Raw genomic sequence first — 19,796 nt, forward strand, 5'->3', positions numbered from 1 at the left:
GGAAAATATTTGTTTTAAGAACATCAAATTTCCGCAGGGCAACTATCAGCCGATAGTTCCTCAACAGAAACACTCTATTGAATAATTATGAAAATTGTGTGGTTTGTTCTACAAAATTTAGCTCATTGGCCATTTAGAATTGTATACATGAATTTGGAAATGATATTTGAAGTCGAATTTGTGAAATTAGACAGTGTTTTCATGCACTAAATATTTTTACCGCATTACATAGGCTTTAAAATATACTAATTTGAAAATCATATGTTTTTGCTGATCGAGCTGCAATTCTGAGATTGCGAATTTTAGGTATAGTTACAATGTACGTAACAGCTTCATAGCGGTAAGGTACAGTATGGGAAAAAATCCATTACAGCTTTAAATTAATCTGTCCCCCCCCCATGCAGAAAAGCACACCGGTTTCTCATTTCTAGCCTTTTTTCCCCAGCCTTGCAGCCTTTTGAGTAGTCCCAGTTTGAATCTCCCTAATTTTCCTGCAGTGTATGGCATTTTCTGGAGGAGGTGCTTAGGATATTAGAAACAAGTATACTGTACATGTATGTGCAGTTCCTGCAGTTTAATAAATGGACGTGTACAAGTTTTTTTTTCTTTTCTTTTTTTTTTTTTGTTCAGGGGAACCATCATTTGGAGTCATACAACCTTTCCCAGAGAACATCTACCGTCTAGAGTACACCTCAGCAAACGTTACTTGCATTACATTTGAAGCATCTGGTAAACTTCAACCAGATAGAATAGAGTTTTATAGGAGAGATGACCTTAACCGATACAGAAAGTTAGAGGGGGATAGATTTGTGTTTAATCAAAGAAGAGAGAATATAAGTAAGTATATCTTTGTATTACAGATAATGTAAAAAAAAAAACTATCTGGCTCCAGAAAAAAATAAAAACAAAACAACTGCTGGACCTCAAACTTTACTCCCAAAGCAGGATTCTTAAAATCGTCATAAATAGTGTGAACGAGGCTGAGTCATGATTTCCCTCCTGAATTATATGTGACCCATGAATTTTATTCCCTTTAAAGTTTGTCAGAACATCAAGATTTCCCTGAAACCTTGCACATATAACAAGAGAGATTTGAACTTTTCCTTTTTTGGATACTTGATGCCATGATAATTTTTTATCAATTTGTGCCTGGAATGGGATCTCTCCCCTCCCTCTCCCCTCCCCCTCTATAATCTGTACAGTACAAAGCCATATTCTTCTCCTCCTGCAAACAAGTTAATTGCTTTCGTTGTAGGAGGAAACATTAAATTGTACACTACCATGACTTTGAAGAATGTAACAATTCAGGATGACAGTCAGTATGGTGATCTTGGAAGCTATGAGTGCCATGCTTTTGCAAAAAATGTAAGGTTACCAAAGAGGGATGGCTTTAGTGTTAGTGTTATTACAAGTAAGTCTATGCATTGCAGATGAAATTTCATTACTTTGTACTCTCACAGCATAAATAGGTCTATTATGTATGTCGTGTCTATCCATTGAGTATAGAATTGAGTAAAAATAAACTGTCAGAAAACACGAGGAAATGCAAGGGATGGGGGTAACTTTTCTGACGACTGGCATCTTATTGTGGGGAAAAACACTACTGCTATCTCCTTTAAACCACTGAGAATAGGATGAGCTGTTGTAGTGTGGTTACTTGCCATTGTTCAAATGAAGTCAAAGTTCCTGTTATTTTTCACTTCGAATGTGCAGTTTACATGTAGTGTGGGTGCTGAGTGATTATCAAAAAGTTATGCCCTCATCTTGGATTGAAAAGTACCTTTTCACAAAGTTCCGTATTCAGCAAAATATTTCTATATGAACCATCTTCATTCCAACAAGGAAACAAAATGTGTATATTAGTTAACAGAAAAATCAATCCACCTGATGCTTGAGCACTTGGCCAATAATCTTCACCTACATGTAATTGTTTACACATTCTTGTATTTCAGGAAATGAAATTCCAACAGTGAAAGTCACAGATTCCAGTGCTCTTAATCCAGGTTACGACATCATAATCTTCTGCAACCTAACTAAAAGAGGAAACGAGAACAGCACCTCACTGAGGAGGATTTCCTGGTATAAAGATGGGAAGTTGTTGGAGAGTGTGCGGTATCCAGATCCAGATGTGAAATAGGACTTTATAGCCCCACTGAAAGTTACAAAGGTTGGTGTCCAACAAGGAGGAAATTACACATGCCTTTTGGAAGTAAAGCTGAGGCATATTAAGGAGTACAAAGTTACAGATGGCATATTAATTTTATTAAGAGTAAGTAAAATGCACTATTACATGTGTGTTGACAGTAATTTTTTTTTTAAGAAGCTCTTTAAGAAGAGTTTAACCCTTTCCCTCGAAATATCTCATAAGTACTGTCTGCCATATCATGCGTACGAATTAAATTCGGGCGATTGAATTGGTATTGGACTGACCAATGATCCCCTAATTGACATTTTTGTTTATTCTCATCACTTGTCTGCTTGATTTTGTATTGATATTGTAAGGAGAAATTCTGTCTTGGTCACTCGTAGCTGTATATTAAAGGTTTAACTGTGGTGGTACATTAATTGTACATTATGTGTGGTACAAGAAATCAACAAACTAAAGAAACCTGGGCCACATTTTTAAAAGTCTGCATAATTGAACCCTTTCACTTGCAAGATTTCATTTGTAATTCTTGTTACTGTCTGCCATTCAATTTTTCTGCTGTTACTTCGGTCAATTTACTATTGGATCAACTAACAATCCCCTAATTGATATTTTTCTTTCTTCTCATGACTTGTCTGTGTGATATTGTATTGATATTATAAAAACAAAATTCTGTCTTGGTTAAAGGGGTAAAAGAGCTGCATTGTACATTCTGTATGGGCACTATGAATCTGCTTGGGCTGATAAGCATTCAATCAATTCTGTAATACCCTGACTTTTAAAAGCCATACCATTATTAAACAGAAAGTAAAGTACCCAAGATGAAAACACCGTTTTATATTTCCAGAAATACCTGCACCCGGATCTGATTATCTGATTAGAAATGACTAAGTCTCTCATCATACATACCTACATACATACATACATACATACTTACATACATGGTTAATTGACCACTCCCCATAGGGGTTTTTCAGGGCCAACACCCACCCATCCCACCCAGGAGAGGACATCCACCACACAGAGATCTCGTGCGTGGGAAATTAACGTCTCCTACCCCTAACCCTGCAGAAGACGGGGCCTACGGTTTATTCGTCCTTATCCAAGAAGAGTAGAATATCTTTCCATTTTTTGATTATAGAAAGGTTGCAAACTCTCCTTACTTATTTTAAGACCATAAGTATTGGTCCGGCCGGGGCTCGAACCCTTGACCTCCCACACAACGCAATCCGCCGCTCTAACCAATTGAGCTAACCGGGAGGCGATAGCTATTTTAGAGAATTTGCTATAATTACATCATAGCTACCACCTTTAAACTGATAAATTGCTTTGTATGAACCTAGTAATCCCAGGATATTTTTTCGTTAACGCTTGTCACAAGAAGAGAAAAAACATCTTGTTTCAGTTGTTTGCTGAATAGACTGAGTTTTAAATTTGTATGGAGAGGTTACATTGCAGTCACTTCCGGGAGTAGAAGGGAAAGCATTTGGTAAGCTGAGACATTTTCCTTGGTACAGCATACCTGGGAAGGTTCATTCAGCCTTAGAGATCAGATAATTTTAAGGCTACTTAGCAGTTTCCTGGTGAACTTTCAATGGCCCAATTTTTACATTACATGTTTGAGTGCGCTCCAAAAGGATTTCCTTTGGAGGTAGAATGGAAGGTGAAGAAGCAGAATAAAGACAGTGTTCAGGTTTACATAAGTAAGGTTTAAAGATGCTCATTTCATCAAGGGCTCCTATTAAAACAATTCAACGCAATCTTTGTGGGTTCGTCATCATCTGCCAGTATAAGTTATTTATTATCTTTATTTATTTTTTGTGATAAAACAGAAACAGTCAGAAAAATTATTAGTCTCCCTCGCAGCCGTTTTTTTTGGATGTCACGCAACGCTCCCCCAAAAGTACGGCTGCTAACAACCGAACTACATTCCTTTCTCATTGTCCTTGCGGTTTGGTCGCGGTCTATTGAACAGACCAATCACATACCAGAAAATCTGTATGACGTAAGGTTTCACGCGAAAATGTGGATATTGGGAGAAACACTGGCGAAATTTGTCGATGAGAGCTCGAAATGTTTCACATGTTCATCGTTGTGCCCTGGTAAAGATAGAGTATATATTTTTGGGAAAACTTCTCACAATTTCGTTGAAATGATAAAATCTACGCTTACCATAGACGTCAACTGCTACGCCAACGAGACGGACGCTAGATTGTTTGAGCGGTTGTTAAAGTTTCAGCGAGCAACTGAGAAAGCAGAAGAAGCTAAAAGCTGAACTGAAACTCTTTATTCGCACTATTTCAAGAGGTTACTACACATTACAAAAGTCAGAGTATATAAGAGACAGTAAATTACATCATTAATCAAAAGGAAATACAAGACGCCTTTCAATCTAGGCTAAGGGCTAAACGCTTGCTTCGACCTACAGATGAAGATCAGGAGGAAAAAAGCACGTGCTTTCCGTCATTAAACCGGGCGAAGCTTCGAGAACACTGCAATTTAGGTCGGCCAACGTCTCCTACACTACTTGTACTTCTTCATTTGCCAGTCCGCTGCTAGCTGGAGCGAACCCGATTAGTTATGTTCCTGGCTTCTTATCACCGGTACAGGAAATCGGCCCGAATTATCGAGTGTTTCCGCACATTGGTACAACGCAACGGCAATAACAATAATATGACCACTTTCATCGGTAACATGTTCAAACACGAGCGGGAGTGCTTGATATAATTATTAACGATTTCCCGGATCCTGTGGGCAACTTAGCAAAAACATCCTCTTTCTCGACTAAAACTCTTTTAATTGCAAGCTTCTGGTGAGCTTTAAGCTCGAGAATTTGGAACTTTGACGACGCTTTGCGAAAAGCTGCTTCAAGCACCGCCATTTCTCTTGTGTTTTCCACACGAGGATCGCGATAGAAAACGATATCTGATTGGACGAGTCTCAAAAGGTGAGTCTGATGCGAAAAGGTTCCTGAAAATGGAACCCGAGCTGTGATTGGCCAATTCGGAGAAAGGAATGTAGTTCGGTTGTCAGCAGCCGTTCTTTTGGGAGAGCGTTGCGTGACATCCGAAAAAAACGGCTGCGAGGGAGACTAAGAAATTATCTGTTCTAGAGGAAATGAATTTGTCTCACTTTACCTTGGCTGTGTTTCCTGTCAGATGGATCAGGTGGACACTACAAGATTCATCAAGACACATTTGGCCCATCGATTCTGATCGTGTCTGGAGTGGATTATACTGATCATGGATATTATTATTGTTGTCTTCCTTCGAACTGCTCCCAAAATGTAGAAGACAAATGCCAGCGATTCATTCTGGGCGTCGGAGGTGAGGCTCTACGTGTGTTTTGATCATTTTATTTGCTTAACACTTTAAGCAACTGACTGACAACATCTAGATTCTTCATTCTCTTCTGTAGATATTTCGTTTTCTACTGACGAAGAGAATTTGTCGAAAAATCAAGAAAATCTTTAGTTGGTGATCATTTCCTTAATTCTCATTACCTTGATGTTTGATTCAGGGTGGTCTTGTAAGGGGAAAATTACATTCTATGTGTAGATGCTTAAAGTGCACCTAACTCCTAAATTTCTTTTTCATGTTAAAAAAAATCTTTATGCTTTGGTGAGTATCCCTTCCAAAAACATTTTTGGATCTGGTCAAATCCTTAAATTTTTGTGCCCCGTGAAGTATGGAAAATCGCATTAAAATCACCGCCATTTTGACTCACGACAGCGTTTCAAGGATCAAGAGTCTGGCGACTAATGTGACGTCACTTTGAGAACCCAACAATCTGTATTTCGCGCCATTTTGCACAGTTCACAGGTTATGTTTGGAATGTTAGACCGATATTGGTCGCAAATATGCCGCAGAATGAATCTAGTGCTAGAAAGGCTTTCGCAGGTCAACCACTGGCTGAGAATTCCTTGAGCGTCTTCTCGAAGTGACGTCACAAGTCTACTCTGCCCAGATGCCCATTTACGCGGTCGTGGTCCATTCATATCTCGACTTCAACAGGGCATAAAAAAGTTAGGATTTAACCAAATCCAACAATTTTTTCGAGGAAATACTCACCAAAGCAGGAACATTTTTTTTATGTGAAAAAAAAATTTAGGGGTCAGGTGCACTTTAAGTCACTGTTAGGGATCAGAGGATTATGTCCTGGTTTACATGTACAGTTATGTTTTCCTCAGAATTATCACTGTCAGCTGCATTTACATGTAGTAGCAAACGGGTAATGTTGTTTTTATCATTATTATTAGTGTGATCATAGCCATTGCAATTCCCTCAAATGGGATCAGTGCTTTTTGTTGCTTTATTTTTCACTTATTATTCCTTTACAGGGTTTGTAATCCGACAGTGTAATCAGACAGTTGGCTGTAATCAGACAGCTAAAGCAGCTAATCATACTAGGTCCACTCAGCTTAGATATCCACCAATGACAAAATTAATTGCAGTAACCATAGCAACAACCATGTTTGTACTTACAGCTTTACTTTTCAGCTGTGATTGACAAATCAGACTCCTGCTCTGCATGTTTGTCTGATTTTGTTAATCACTGGTACGATTACAGACCCAATTGGAATCTACTTGGTCATGTTACCATTATTTATTATTTACCATTATTATCATTGTCATCATCTTGAGCATTATCAATATCACTATAATTATCAGTATCTATATTTATTTAATACTTTTTTGGTTATTTTAACATGAGCATTACGATTCTTGAAATCCCAGTTGCTTTCATTTGATTCAAAATATAATTGAATGATGGCATTTCTTACAACAACATAATATGGGATTGCAAGTTATACTAGAGGTATCACAATCCTAAAGAGTCACTCAGCCTCCTGTAGGTTTTGTTCAACAAATGGTTTGACCCGTCAATGTTATCATGTTGTTTTATTGTTTGCTTTTTTGTTTTGTTTTAACAGATCCATTGGGCCCTTTGTGGCCTTTTATTGGTATCGTTGTTGAAGCCCTTGTTCTTTTGTTAATCATCTTCATTGCTGAAAAGAGAAAGAAGGTCAAAGAAAAAGGTTTCAAACAGTAATGAACATGATTCAATAGGTCCTCTTTATGCATTTCATTTCCATTTTTTATACAGAATATCCAAGTCATGTAGTTGTATTAGAAAACGTAGTTAGTTTCTGTTTAATCTAATTGATCAGTTCATGAGCAAGCAATAAATTACATGTAAAAGAAAAAGTAAAACGTCAACCGGTACATGTAAACTGTAGAAAGAAAGAAAACTGAAGAGAGTAAAATATCAACTAGTACATGTAAACTGTAGAAAGAAAGAAAACTGAAGAAAGTAAAATATCAACTAGTACATGTAAACTCTAGGTAAACTGAATACTAAATTGTTCGGTGAAAAATTTTCCTTCCGGTGAAAGGCTCAGTTAGTACTCTTTTGTTTTTTTTACTTCATGATTGTTACAATGCCGTACTGAAAAAAGGTCTTTAATCAGAACATTCTAGAAGAGGACATTCGAATAAGGTTGAGATAGATAGATAGACAGATAGTTTATTTTTAAAAAGAGAAAGAAAAACCATAGATCTTTCTCTCGATTGCTAATGACCCGGCTCATCGCTTACATAAAATGCTTCAATCATCAGGGCCGTCGTGTTATAGTCTTAGGCGTAAAAGGCGTTTTGCGATTTCCAAATGAAAGACCAAGCGTTTCAAAAATAGTTTTTTAGTAAGATCGTGTATTAACAACGAACTTTAGTGCTTGGTGAGTTTTGTAAATGAGATCGATGACGTATATAATTTAACAGTTCAAGCTTTCATTATATTTATAGGAATTTTAACAATTATTCCACGAGCGCGCGTTGGATATAAGATGATGGATAGCCAACGAGGCGCGTAGCGCCGAGTTGGCTATAATCATCTCATATCCAACAAGCGCGAGTGGAATAATTGTTTTATTAAAAAGGTTAAATTAAATTAAATTTTATTCAGTTTTTAGCTCCCCTTTAATTTTAATCTGACACGTACGCTTGCCATATTTGTAGATTATGGTATATTGGCTGATATACCATAATGGCTAAGCCAATAAAAAGTCTTGAATTGCATTATCCAATGATCCAGTTTTGAACAATATTATTTATATAAGACTTTATTACTATCATTATATTATACTCACTATTACAAGATATTATTTTAGATATTACTGTACTATACTAGTAGTACCTATCGCTAGGTGCCAACGAGGAAGACACAATCTTAACATTTAGATCGAAATTTAAATACCATTTTGTAGGAGATGTTAATAACTTTCGAATCCTTAAGCTTATTTCTAGCGCTCAGATTTTTTAAATTTGTATAATCTTAAAAGAACTGTGTTTAATTTTTAGAAATTTACAGCAACCAGTCGACAGCAGTTTCTTCTCAATTACTTTTGTTATTGATTGTTCTTCTTAAGTCGTTTGTAAAAACAAACCCGAAGGCATTTCTTAAAAGCACGAGCGCGGGCTTATATCTGGAATTTTCTATTTTCATCATGACATCATTTACGGCTGCAGCTACCAGTATCTTTTTAACCTTTTCCCATTAGGTTTTTTCAGACTTAATAATTTCTCTGGGAAAATAAAGTAACTTACTTGGCAATACAAAGGTTTTTAGTAGTTGTATTGAACTTTATTATATATACTGTCTGCAGTTAGATATAGCTCTTTGGCATACAAAGCTTTGCTTTCATGTCCAAATTGAGCACTCTATCTAGGATGAGTCATTGCCGTTGCAATTGCGCATGCTCGCTGGTTTACTCTAGTTTGAGCACTCTGGCATGGCTTAGACGATACCACAAAGGTTGGGTCGTTTGGGGTGACCATCTCGGTTCTCCCCCATCCTAGCTTTAGCACTGCACTGATGAGGCCCAGAAGGCCGAAACAGTACTGTCTGCAGTTATATATATATATATATATATATATATCTAATATTATTAAAAACTAGATCATTGGATAATGCAATTCAAGACTTTTTATTGGCTTAGCCATTATGGTATATCAGCCAATATACCATAATCTACAAATATGGTAAGCGTATGTGTCAACTTAAAATTAAAAGAGAGCTAAAAATTTAAGAAAATTTAATAATTTAATTTAACGTTTTTAAGAAAACAATTATTCCACTCGCACTTGTTGGATATGAGATGACTATAGCCAACGAGGCGCTAGGCGCCTCGTTGACTATCGTCGCCATCTCATATCCAACGCGCGCTCGTGGAATAATTGTTAAATATACATGAAAAAATTTCTCAGTTCTAATTGGTTAAGATGAATGCTGTTTTCAGTTAATTAAGTGCAGAAAAGAGTTAATTCAGTGCAGAAGAGAGTTAATTCAGTGCAAAGAAGGAAACAAATCAGACATGCTGATTGGTCAGAATGATTGATCAATGTCAATGTCAAGGTCAATGTGAAGGTCAATGTCACTTGCAGGGTTTGAATAAATTATTTTTGCACGTGATGTGCGTGCTCTTCTTCTGCGTAGTTATGAGAAGCTACCTCGTAGTTCTCATGCATATTATTAATAGATAATCACGTGTTTTTCTCCAGCAATTTGGAATAAATAAGCACTTGTAAATTTTTTCAAAGACCACAAATTGTACTTGCCCTACGGGCTCATGGAATTTTGTTACTCTTTGAAAAAATTTACTCATGCTAATTTATTCCAAATTGCACTCGAAATCATGTGATACCTATACAAAACATGAACATGTTGAGCAAACTATTGCATTGTTAACTGTTTAATGGCAATTGTGAATTGCTGCATTAAGACATGGTTTACATACTTAACTGCATCGTAGATAACAAAAACAAGAACATGTTGAGCGAAATGTAGCATTGTTAACTGTTTAATGGCAATTGTCTCTATGTGAATTGCTGCATCAGGGCATGGTTTACATAGTCAACTGCATCGTGTATATCAAAACAAAAACATGTTGAACAAAATGTTCCATTGTTACCTGTTCAATGACCATTGTCTCAATTTGGATTACTGTAGGAAGACATGGTTTACATAGTCAATTGCATCATATCAAAGCTTTTGCGTAATGAAACAGGACAAAAAAAACATAACAAAACGAAAACGTGTTCAGCGAACTATTGCAGCCTCAATTGTTCAATGGCAATTGGCTATATATTAATTGCTGCATTAAGACATTGTTTACTCAGATAATGGTTGTTTGTAAAGGAAACAATATCTGTGATGGTTTCAGTTTGGACATTGTATGTTAATTTCCAATGTTACTCAAAATAACCACTGACTGAAGAACTAACTAAAACAGCCTCTACTTATGTGAAACAAAAAAGCGTAGGACAACATTCGATTCTGCAACTTGTTGCCAAAACTTCGCCCTTCCGAATTGCAGCGCGCGGTAAGGACGTCCTGTACTTGTTTCGCTATCGAGATGTGATAATTATATCAACTGAAAACAAGCTAGATAATTTTTGCCGAAGAAAATTAGTAAAACGGCGCCTGAGAAATCACGTCTTACAAGGAGGCGTAACTTGTGCATATCTGTTTAACACCATGATATACTGCATTCCAAAACGATCACCAGGTCGTATCCTAAAAGTAGAAAAATTGTTACGATAAAATATAGAAAAATACTGAAATATAAGAGTCTCTAATCTATTCCAAAATATGTGTCTAGTGACTCTGTCACATTTACAAATCGCGAAATGATTGGAATAAGGGCCTCTAGTTTATTCCAAAATATGTCTAATAACTCTGTCACATTTACAAATCGCAAAATGATTGGCTGACGAAAATTCTATTGTAATCTTATGTTGCGCAAAATCGAGATTTTTTCTCCCTGCAGCTCATGCACACACGGCTCTAGAATGCTGCCGCCTCTTGGCCACAGCTGCTCGTTGGCAATTATATTATATTTTACACTGTATATATGGTGCACGATCCTTGCAGTAGGTAGCGCTATTTAAGCAATAGCGAAAATCAGACCTGAAAAAAAAATCAGGCCTGTACGGGATTCGAACCACTGACCTCTGCGATACTAGTGCAGCGCTCTACCAATTGAGCTAACAAGCCAATTGGGAGCAGGCCGTTAAGTTGATTCGTAATAAGCCCGTGAAAGTGATAAATCAGATACAATGAAATATATGAAGTTCATATATTTTGAACTGCGGTATTAGATACATATGGTGCACGATCCTCGCAGTAGATAGCGCTATTTAAGCAATAGCGAAAATCAGACCTGAAAAAAATCAGGCCTGTACGGGATTCGAACCACTGACCTCTGCGATACTAGTACAGCGCTCTACCAATTGAGCTAACAAGCCAATTGGGAGCAGGCCGTTAAGTTGATTCGTAATAAACCTGTGAAAACTTGTTGGGAGCCAATTGGGAGCAGGCCGTTAAGTTGATTTGTAATAAACCTGTGAAAGCTTGTTAGCTCAATTGGTAGAGCGCTGCACTAGTATCGCAGAGGTCAGTGGTTCGAATCCCGTACAGGCCTGATTTTTTTTTCAGGTCTGATTTTCGCTATTGCTTAAATAGCGCTATCTACTACGAGGATCGTGCACCGTATGTGTCTAATACCGCAGTTCAAAATATATGAACTTCATATATTTCATTGTATCTGATTTTACACTGCATTGTAAATACACAAGTCAGCTTAGTGGCTGCAAGTTTTTTTTTTTTTACGCATAAACTATCTATCTATCTAGGTATCAATTGATCAAACACCAAATTGTATATAGGGAGAATTGAATTTTAGATAACAACAAAAAGTACAATGACCATGATTTTTGTATGTACAGTTAAATTCTCTCAATACTTTAAGCAACATAAAGCTGAAATTCTGTGCTACATATTGTTTTGATAGAGTTATGTACAGAGGGCTTTTGACATAAGATGGCCCATGTTTTTGAAAGAGACTTGTAAATTTTAAGTAAATGACATCATTGCATTTATTGCCTTCTCCGCTGTTCACCCCATTGTGTGGATCGTACATTATGATGACACAAGTATTAATTTCTCAATCTTACATACAAACGTTTTGTGTTTCCTAGGGTTGACGGTCGAATGGATTTTAGTTATAGTTTCACAGACTATGGAATTGGCACAAGAGGGCAGGTGCGCTCGCGTAAAGTGGGAGAGCCCCTGTTGCTTAGAATGGTTACTCGCACTGTACGTGTGTGGCAAATCCCAGTCATTTTTGTTGCTTTTATTATAGGGCTTAAAGATAGCACAGAAACTGCAATTTTATTTGAAAATACTGTTTTTGTGAAAGCTGTTATGCTAGTGCTGTCGAAAGTTTATTCTTTTTCATCACTGGTATCGGAACAAGTCGTAAGAGACATATTTAGAAGTTTCGTCTATTGATTTTTCCATTTTCATTTATAACATAGCTAAAGCAAAGCGCGCGCTCTGATTGCTTAATTCATCATCTAATATTTGCCTGTGGGTGTATGCTGCTGACGTGAGCAAATGCTAAGACTATTTTTGGGCGCGCGCCTGTTTTTTCTGATCACGTAACATTTGTTAAATAAAAGGGAACTCTTCTTACAATGTTGCAATGTTATGTTAATAAAACAATGGTAAACACCACTGTTTCCTCATGTGGTTTCCGTCTCCGGCATGAAGAAATATATCGTCACAAGACAACCTTTCTTAGAGATGAGAATTAAATTTTATTTCGCGTCCTAACCGCTTTTTTTAAATACAAAACATTCACACTCGCTATGAATAATAATTTTTAGCCCAATCTATAGCTAATTACATATGAATAAAAGAGTGCTGCGTACTGGGAATAACGATCTAAACAATTATGGACTAATTGCAATATGCAATGGCATATTGTAACAACCACAGTTTGTTCATAGTTCTGCTGAACTCTTTCACCGGTTGCTGGATTCAGAGATTATAAATTAAAGAGGGTTTTGGTCGGTATTTCAGGAAGCGTGATTAAACTTTATCGAGTTGCTGGTGTGCAGTTATTTGTTATGAATGAATTTTCGCGCGCTTGTTTTCTCTCGCAGTAAATGGTTTGAACCCGGGGGTAACATGTGAAGGCGTAGTCTGATCGTCCGGGTGAGTGTACTCCTGAGAAGGACTGTTGTCGGTGGTAGTGACTGACGTTTCGACAACCTGTGCGGAAGTCATCATCATAGTCAAGTGAATGATTGTTGTCAGTAGAATGTTCTTATTCCAGGTCGTGTGAAATGATCGGTTGGTTTTGCCGTGATGTTATTGGCTGTAAGAATCAAGTGACGTAAGTCGGTCGTGATTGGTCTGTTTCGATCTGTCGGTAAAGTTAGGTCGTTCTTTTTTGGTCGTTTGTGATGTTTATGTCGTGAATGAGTCGTTTGTATGGAGAGGGTAGTTGTTGACATCTGTTTAGGGGAGTCTGTTCTAAGTTAGTAAACAAGCTTTCCAGAGTCAGTCGTTGAAAATAGTCAGTGCTGTAGGTTAGGCATTGCGCAGAGTCCCAGTCAATGTTGTGGTTGGTAAGTCGATGGTGTTCAGCAATGTGATTGCTGACATCACCTTTCCTCGTCGCCCGTCTGTGTTCAGTCAGTCTTGTTGTGAGGTTTCTGCCAGTCTCAACGATGTAGGAGGCTTGGCAGTCGGAACAATTGATCTTATAAATCGTTCCCTGTCTGTTCCTCGGTTCGTCTTTGTCTTTAACGTTGGTTAGTAACTGACGTATTGTGGTGATGGGTTTGTGGGCGACGCGGATATTGAAGGGTAGTAAGATGCGCGAGATGTTTTCAGACATGCCTTTTATGTACGGTATGGTTGCTGTAGTCGTAGGGGTTGCGCTGTCGTTTGTTTCGGTAGTGGTAGTGGGTCGGTGAGTGTTTCGTCGGATGAAGTCGTTGTTGTAGTTTTTCTTCGTAAAAACACGGTGAAGGTATTTGTTCTCGTCGGATAAGCTGTCTGTCGAGTCGCATACTATTTGTGCGCGTCGTGTTAGAGTTCTGATAGTTGTGGCTTTGTGTGATGTAGGGTTGTAGGATGACTCGTCTAGTAATCTGTCGGTGTGTGTCGGTTTCCTGTAAACTGTCGTCCGTAATGAATTGTCGTTGTGGCTTACCAGGCAGACTAGAAAAGGAAGTTTGCCATTTTCTTCGACTTCTCTGGTAAACTGTATGTCAGTGTTTTGTTCATTAAGGTGGCGGTGGAATGCGTCAATTTCGTCGTGTCGAACGGCGGTGAAGGTGTCGTCAACGTAACGTAACCAAAGCGGTATCGTTTGTCGGCAAGTCGAAAGGGCGCGTTCCTCGATGTTCTGCATCACAATTTCTACTATAGCAACAGAAACTGGAGACCCCATGGCAGTGCCGTGTAACTGTTTGTAGTGTTTACCGTTGTACTGAAAGTAAGTAGACGTTAGGCAAATGTTTAGCAAGTCCATAATGTCGTCTGTCGGTAGCGGTAGTGGGTCAGTAGATTGTCGGATTGCGGTCTCAGTGCATTGTAATGCCAATTGACGTGGAATACTTGTGAACAGGGATTTCATATCAAATGACACTAGTTTGTAGTCGTCAAGTATCTCAACAGTCTTGGTAGCGTTAATGAAGTCTTCAGAGGATTGTAGTTTATGTCTGGATTTGTCGGTTAGCGGTTGTAGTATTGTCGTCAGGTACTTGGATAGTTGGTATGTGGGAGAGCCAAAGAAAGAAACAATAGGTCGCATCGAGAAACCAGGTTTGTGTAGTTTCGGCAAACCGTAGAGTTTCGGTGGCTGCGGTACCGAGCACCTCAGTCGATAGTACCGTTGGGTGTCAAAGGCGTTCGTTTTCTTGAGTGTCAGTAGTTTACTGTTGAGTTTACGTTGAAGTGCAGGAGTTGGGTCACGTTTGAGTTCTTCGTAGGTTCGTTTGTCGTTAACTAGTGCGTCCATTTTGTCGTGATAGTCAGTTTTGTCCATAACAACAGTAACTCGTCCTTTGTCGGCTGGTAGGATGACTATGTTCTCGTCGTTTCTCAGTCGTTTCAGTGCGCGTTGTTCGTCTTTAGTCAAGTTGCTGTCATTTAGTGACGTTGATTGTATAGTGGAGGCAATTCTGCTTCTGATGTTATCCTTGGTCGGCTCTTGTTTTCTCTTGTCATGTAAGACTACACAAAACTTTTTTTTTGCGATGTAGCTCAATAAAAGGACTTCTGTTCCTCCAATGTATCGATTTTATGTTATAAAACAAATGCTGAACGCCATAGCGTGCACTATTGAGTTATGGATGCACTTGGGAGGTTTGCTAAGCACTCAAGAAGCTAGAGTTGCACTCGGCTATCGCCTCGCGCGACTCTTAGGCTTCTTTCGTGCTTAGCAACCTCCCGCGTGCATCCATAACTCAATGGTATACGCTATGCCGTTCACCATTTGTTAATTAAAGCTTAAAGGGATACTCTCTCGCCTGTGATGAATTTTTGAGAAAAGACGGATAACAACTTAAATAAAAATAAATCTTTTGAAAAAAAGGGTAAATCCTTTGTTGTTTTCGTTTAAATTTGAAACTTTTCTCAACGCGTGGTTCGAGCGTAGAGCTTTGCCCCCCCCCCCCCAAAGGAAGTGACGTAGAAGGGAGAACTCATTTAACTTCTGTTGAAATTTCTTTCACAAGAGCATCGAGATTTCTTCAATAAAAAACGCACCCCAAAAATACAATAATACCGCAACGACGTGTGGCCAGTGGATGTTCCAATACGCGTAGCGATGGAGTAAGCCTTCATAAATGACCCGAGGATCCTAATCTCGCTAGGTTATAGATGAGAGCCATGAAAAACACGCGATCCGATTTTGAGAACCCAACAAACTCTAGCCGTCTGTGCAGCATTCACTACTTCACTGCAGGTTCTTTTGAGGAACAGTCAGTTCTGGCGAAATCTATGGGTTTAAAGATGAAAGCCCTTTCTAAAATACAATGCTGTTCCCTTAATTTTTTTATATTAATCCGCCTGTAAAAAAGAAACAAAGGCTCGAGGACGAAAAAAAAACTCTCATCTTCACAAGTGGTGACACGAGCGCGGGATTATCAAAACAAAATCGACAACAACTACGTGGAGCATACAGAAAATGGAAAACTGCAAAGGGGTATGTATTACCTGTAAAAGAAATATAGACCTGTCCTACTCACACCTCCGAACCTGCAAAACACTTGCGGGAAAATCCATCACATTCTTTGACATGGCGTGTTCTCCCCTCAGCAGAAACATTCCACAAGCGTAGGATCGTCGAGGGGCTAATGATCCAACAATTCCACCCCAGTTTGAACAAACAAGTCATTTCTTATGTCTCCAAACTTTTCCCATCGGGAAACACATAAGATATATATGTATGTACAGACGGTCAACACTTTCAACCCTGATGATGACAAACAGCCGAAAAAGTCTGGTTTTAGCATTTTAATAACTTTTCTTAATCTTTTTAGCCTTGCATATATAATATCAAATATGAACCTCTATTCATTAAATGAAAAATGTAGCAAAAAGCTCTTTCAAACTTATAACCCAACTCATTTACCCGGTGCGTGTTCCAGATCCTCGATGCACATATAGAAAATGAACAGCTCTCCCTTTCCAAAGAGAGTTACCGAACAATTAGGTTTTGCATCGGTAGCATTCACCCCAAGCTCAAGATGTCAGCACCCAAACTCCCAAAATAGGGAAAGATTTCTCTGTGCAATTTCGGAGCAGTCGTACCGCTAGAGGCAAAGTTAGTCACTTGAAAATACATAAAAATACAAATCTGTTGTGACAGTAGTTTGGCCGTCCCGAAGAAAGTAACCAAACCGCACGCTAAAATAACTTGGCAGGTTGTCAGACGTCCGTTCCAGTAAAGAGTAAAAGCACACAACGCACTTCGCTCAAGGAGTTTATTACGTCGACCCCGGTTCAGAGTGAGGAGGAAGATTTGGATCAAGAGGAAGAAGGTGAAGAAGAAGTAAAAGAATGAGGAATTACGCAAGTTTAAGATTTACATAACACGTGCAGCGAATGTGAAAGAATAGCTTTATTGTGTTAAAAACAAATGCCGGTCTAATCAAGTTGAGGTCCTACATTTTTAAGGCCAAACACTGCTGCATTTCTCAAATCTAACGATCACTTCACTTTGTGAAGTGACAAACGAAGAGATTTCGCCGAAAAGCGAAAATTGTAACTCAGAGAAATCGCTTACCAGTCTGTTTCGTAATCGCTCGAATGGATCGGCTTAATCTGGTTCTTTCGAGGAGTCAGAACTAGCCTCACTGTCTTAAGGCTCAAACACATATATGGTTCAGTTCCTTGAGCGTCTGCACTCTCGATCACCGACCATGAATCGGAAAAGGAAAACTCGAATCTCTAGAGTTGGACTCCAGTACGATCGCTCGTATGTTTTTCAGTTCTCCTATTACGTCATTGATTACGTGTTTAACTGAGCCTGCGAACAGGCTCCCGGCTTGGAGGGCGCGAAGCAGGTGAAGGAAGGGGAAGGTTTCTGTGTCCCCACGTCTGATTAAACGGGGAGCCTGTTCGCAGGCTATGTTTAACTAGGAGCCATTTCAACTTCCGGTCATTGAATTGAGTGAGTTTCGCGCTTTTGCACCAGGATTTCAATCGAATGAAAGGTTTTAGGGAACTTTTTCTTCTTCCAGTAGTGTTTTGGCAAAGTATCTACATTTTAATTAAATGTTAAAATTTGGTGGAGAGTATCCCTTTAATGCCTGAGTATTTAAATGCTAGACCATCGAAAGTCACGAAGATTACAGATTACTCCGTGAGGTAGATATGATAGGAGATGGGAAAGGAAGGGGGAAAAAGGGAGAGAGTACCAGATTACCTCCCTTCCAGGCAGTTTCTCCCCCCTTTCTCCTCCCCCAAGTTACATCTGCCACAAATTGTGAGACAAACTGTCTTTGAATTATCAAAAACGATCTTTTGAAGTTTAATTTTTTTGGCGTAAACGAAGATGAGGTATTTAGTGTTAGAAAGATCGATGCAATTATGGTTTGTGTGTGTGTGTGTGTCTCTGTGTGTGTGTCTGTGTGTGTCTGTGTGTGTGTGTACCGCCATGTTTGATCGCCATGTTTGCTAGTAGAAAGATATCGTAACCAAACTCATAATTTTTTTTGTAGCTTGTACCTGAATAACAGTCGGCCGGTTGTGAAACCAACAGTTTGCCCTTCTTTAGCTAAACTTCGTTTTAGCTATCTTCAATTCAGCCAAATTTTGAGAACTGCGTCAACAAGGTTTTATATCAACAATGGAAAACACTATCATCCCACTTATGCACAAATTTAGATTGTAGAAAATCTTGGGAGATTCAAGGAAGACTTCCTTTAGCCCTCTACGCTCCCTGAACATCGGTAGGCATGTTCCCCATACTGTGTGCTTTACATTAGTGATGGTACTGACGCGAACAAATTTTTTTTTTTACAATCCAGAGCTTCATTCAGTTGAGATCATTTTCTTTTTACTCATAACCGTAGCGTTTGATTTAGAAGTGATATTGTAAGGGGAAATTAGATGTTAGTGACTGAGGTTGAAGAGTTTTTTAACCGGCTCAATTTATTTTCAGTTATGTTGATTCTTTATTTCGAAACATGATATCAACGTATTTGTTATACTTGATTAATCCTTTATTGTATATACAATATTTAAAACGGTATTGAGCAGCCTTTTTGACAGCATGGAGCGCAATCGTAGTCCTCTTGTCACGCTTTTTGTCTGTCACGCAACATTGATTTTGCACCGTTGTGTGACGGAAAAAGTGGATCAAAATCGGGCTTTCTCTAAGATACATATTGAAATAATGATTAGAATAGAAAGTTTCTTTCAACTCGATTGTAAATGCCTTGAAGCTAAAACAAAAAACAATTAAAAAGATTCAGTGACTGTTTAGATCCTTCTTAGTGTTAAGATGTTTAGCATGGAAATGATCGCATACTTCAAGGCTTAACCTTACAAATGAGGTATGTAACATTTTAGTGTGTTTCATGGAGAATTCCGTTGGCTGAAATGTCCCATGTAAAGAAGCGGGGGCTGCTTTTTAGGAGGTGAACTAACGTGAAAGATACATTGGATACCTTTTAGTTTCGCGCTATCGAGGTGATGGAAGTTTCAACTGAGACAGAGATGAGAGCGGGGTAGTTTTGTCCAGGAGCTCAATAACGGTGAAAATATCAAGGATAAGATCATTGTATTTGTCGTTTAGAGCAATTTCAATCGAATGTCGTAATTTCACTTTTAGTTCTCATTGGCTCTTAGGAACTTTCCTTTCTTCTGATTTGCTGTTTTAAATTCCTTGATTTGGTTTCTCAACACTCGATCTGAAAGTGCTCCGATTCAAAATTACTGGAATGCATTCAACATTTGTGAAAGGTCAGGTGCAAAACATCAAACACTAAGTTAGAACCAAGTAATCTGTCTACTTTTCTATCCATTCACTTTCATCAACATGGCGACAAGCTCATTTTTTATTATAACATAACCAAAGTAAAGCGCGCGCTCTGATTGGTCAATTTAGCGTCCCCCATTTGCCTATGGGTGTACGCTGCTGACGTGAGCAAATGCAAAGACTATTTTTCCGCGCGCGCTTGTTTTTTCTGGTCACGTAAGATTTGTCAAATAAAAGGGAACTCTTTAGCTACAATGTATTAATGTTATGTTATAAAACAAATGGTAAACACCACAGCGTACACTA

General features: G+C 38.5%; 1 protein-coding gene across 1 annotated transcript; it reads left to right on the forward strand.

Moving 5' to 3' along the window:
- Positions 1-472: 472 nt before the first annotated feature.
- LOC111319495 (uncharacterized) lies at positions 473-6,494 on the forward strand. Its single transcript, XM_088761928.1, has 6 exons — positions 473-865; positions 1,203-1,411; positions 1,953-2,105; positions 5,305-5,472; positions 6,336-6,376; positions 6,486-6,494. Exons 1-6 carry the CDS (start codon positions 582-584, stop codon positions 6,492-6,494), a joined length of 864 nt encoding a protein of 287 aa, XP_088618054.1. The 5' UTR covers positions 473-581.
- The last annotated feature ends 13,302 nt before the right edge of the window (positions 6,495-19,796 follow it).

This window comes from Stylophora pistillata, chromosome 5 (assembly GCF_964205215.1).
Source record: "Stylophora pistillata chromosome 5, jaStyPist1.2, whole genome shotgun sequence".
Lineage (NCBI taxonomy): Eukaryota > Metazoa > Cnidaria > Anthozoa > Scleractinia > Pocilloporidae > Stylophora > Stylophora pistillata.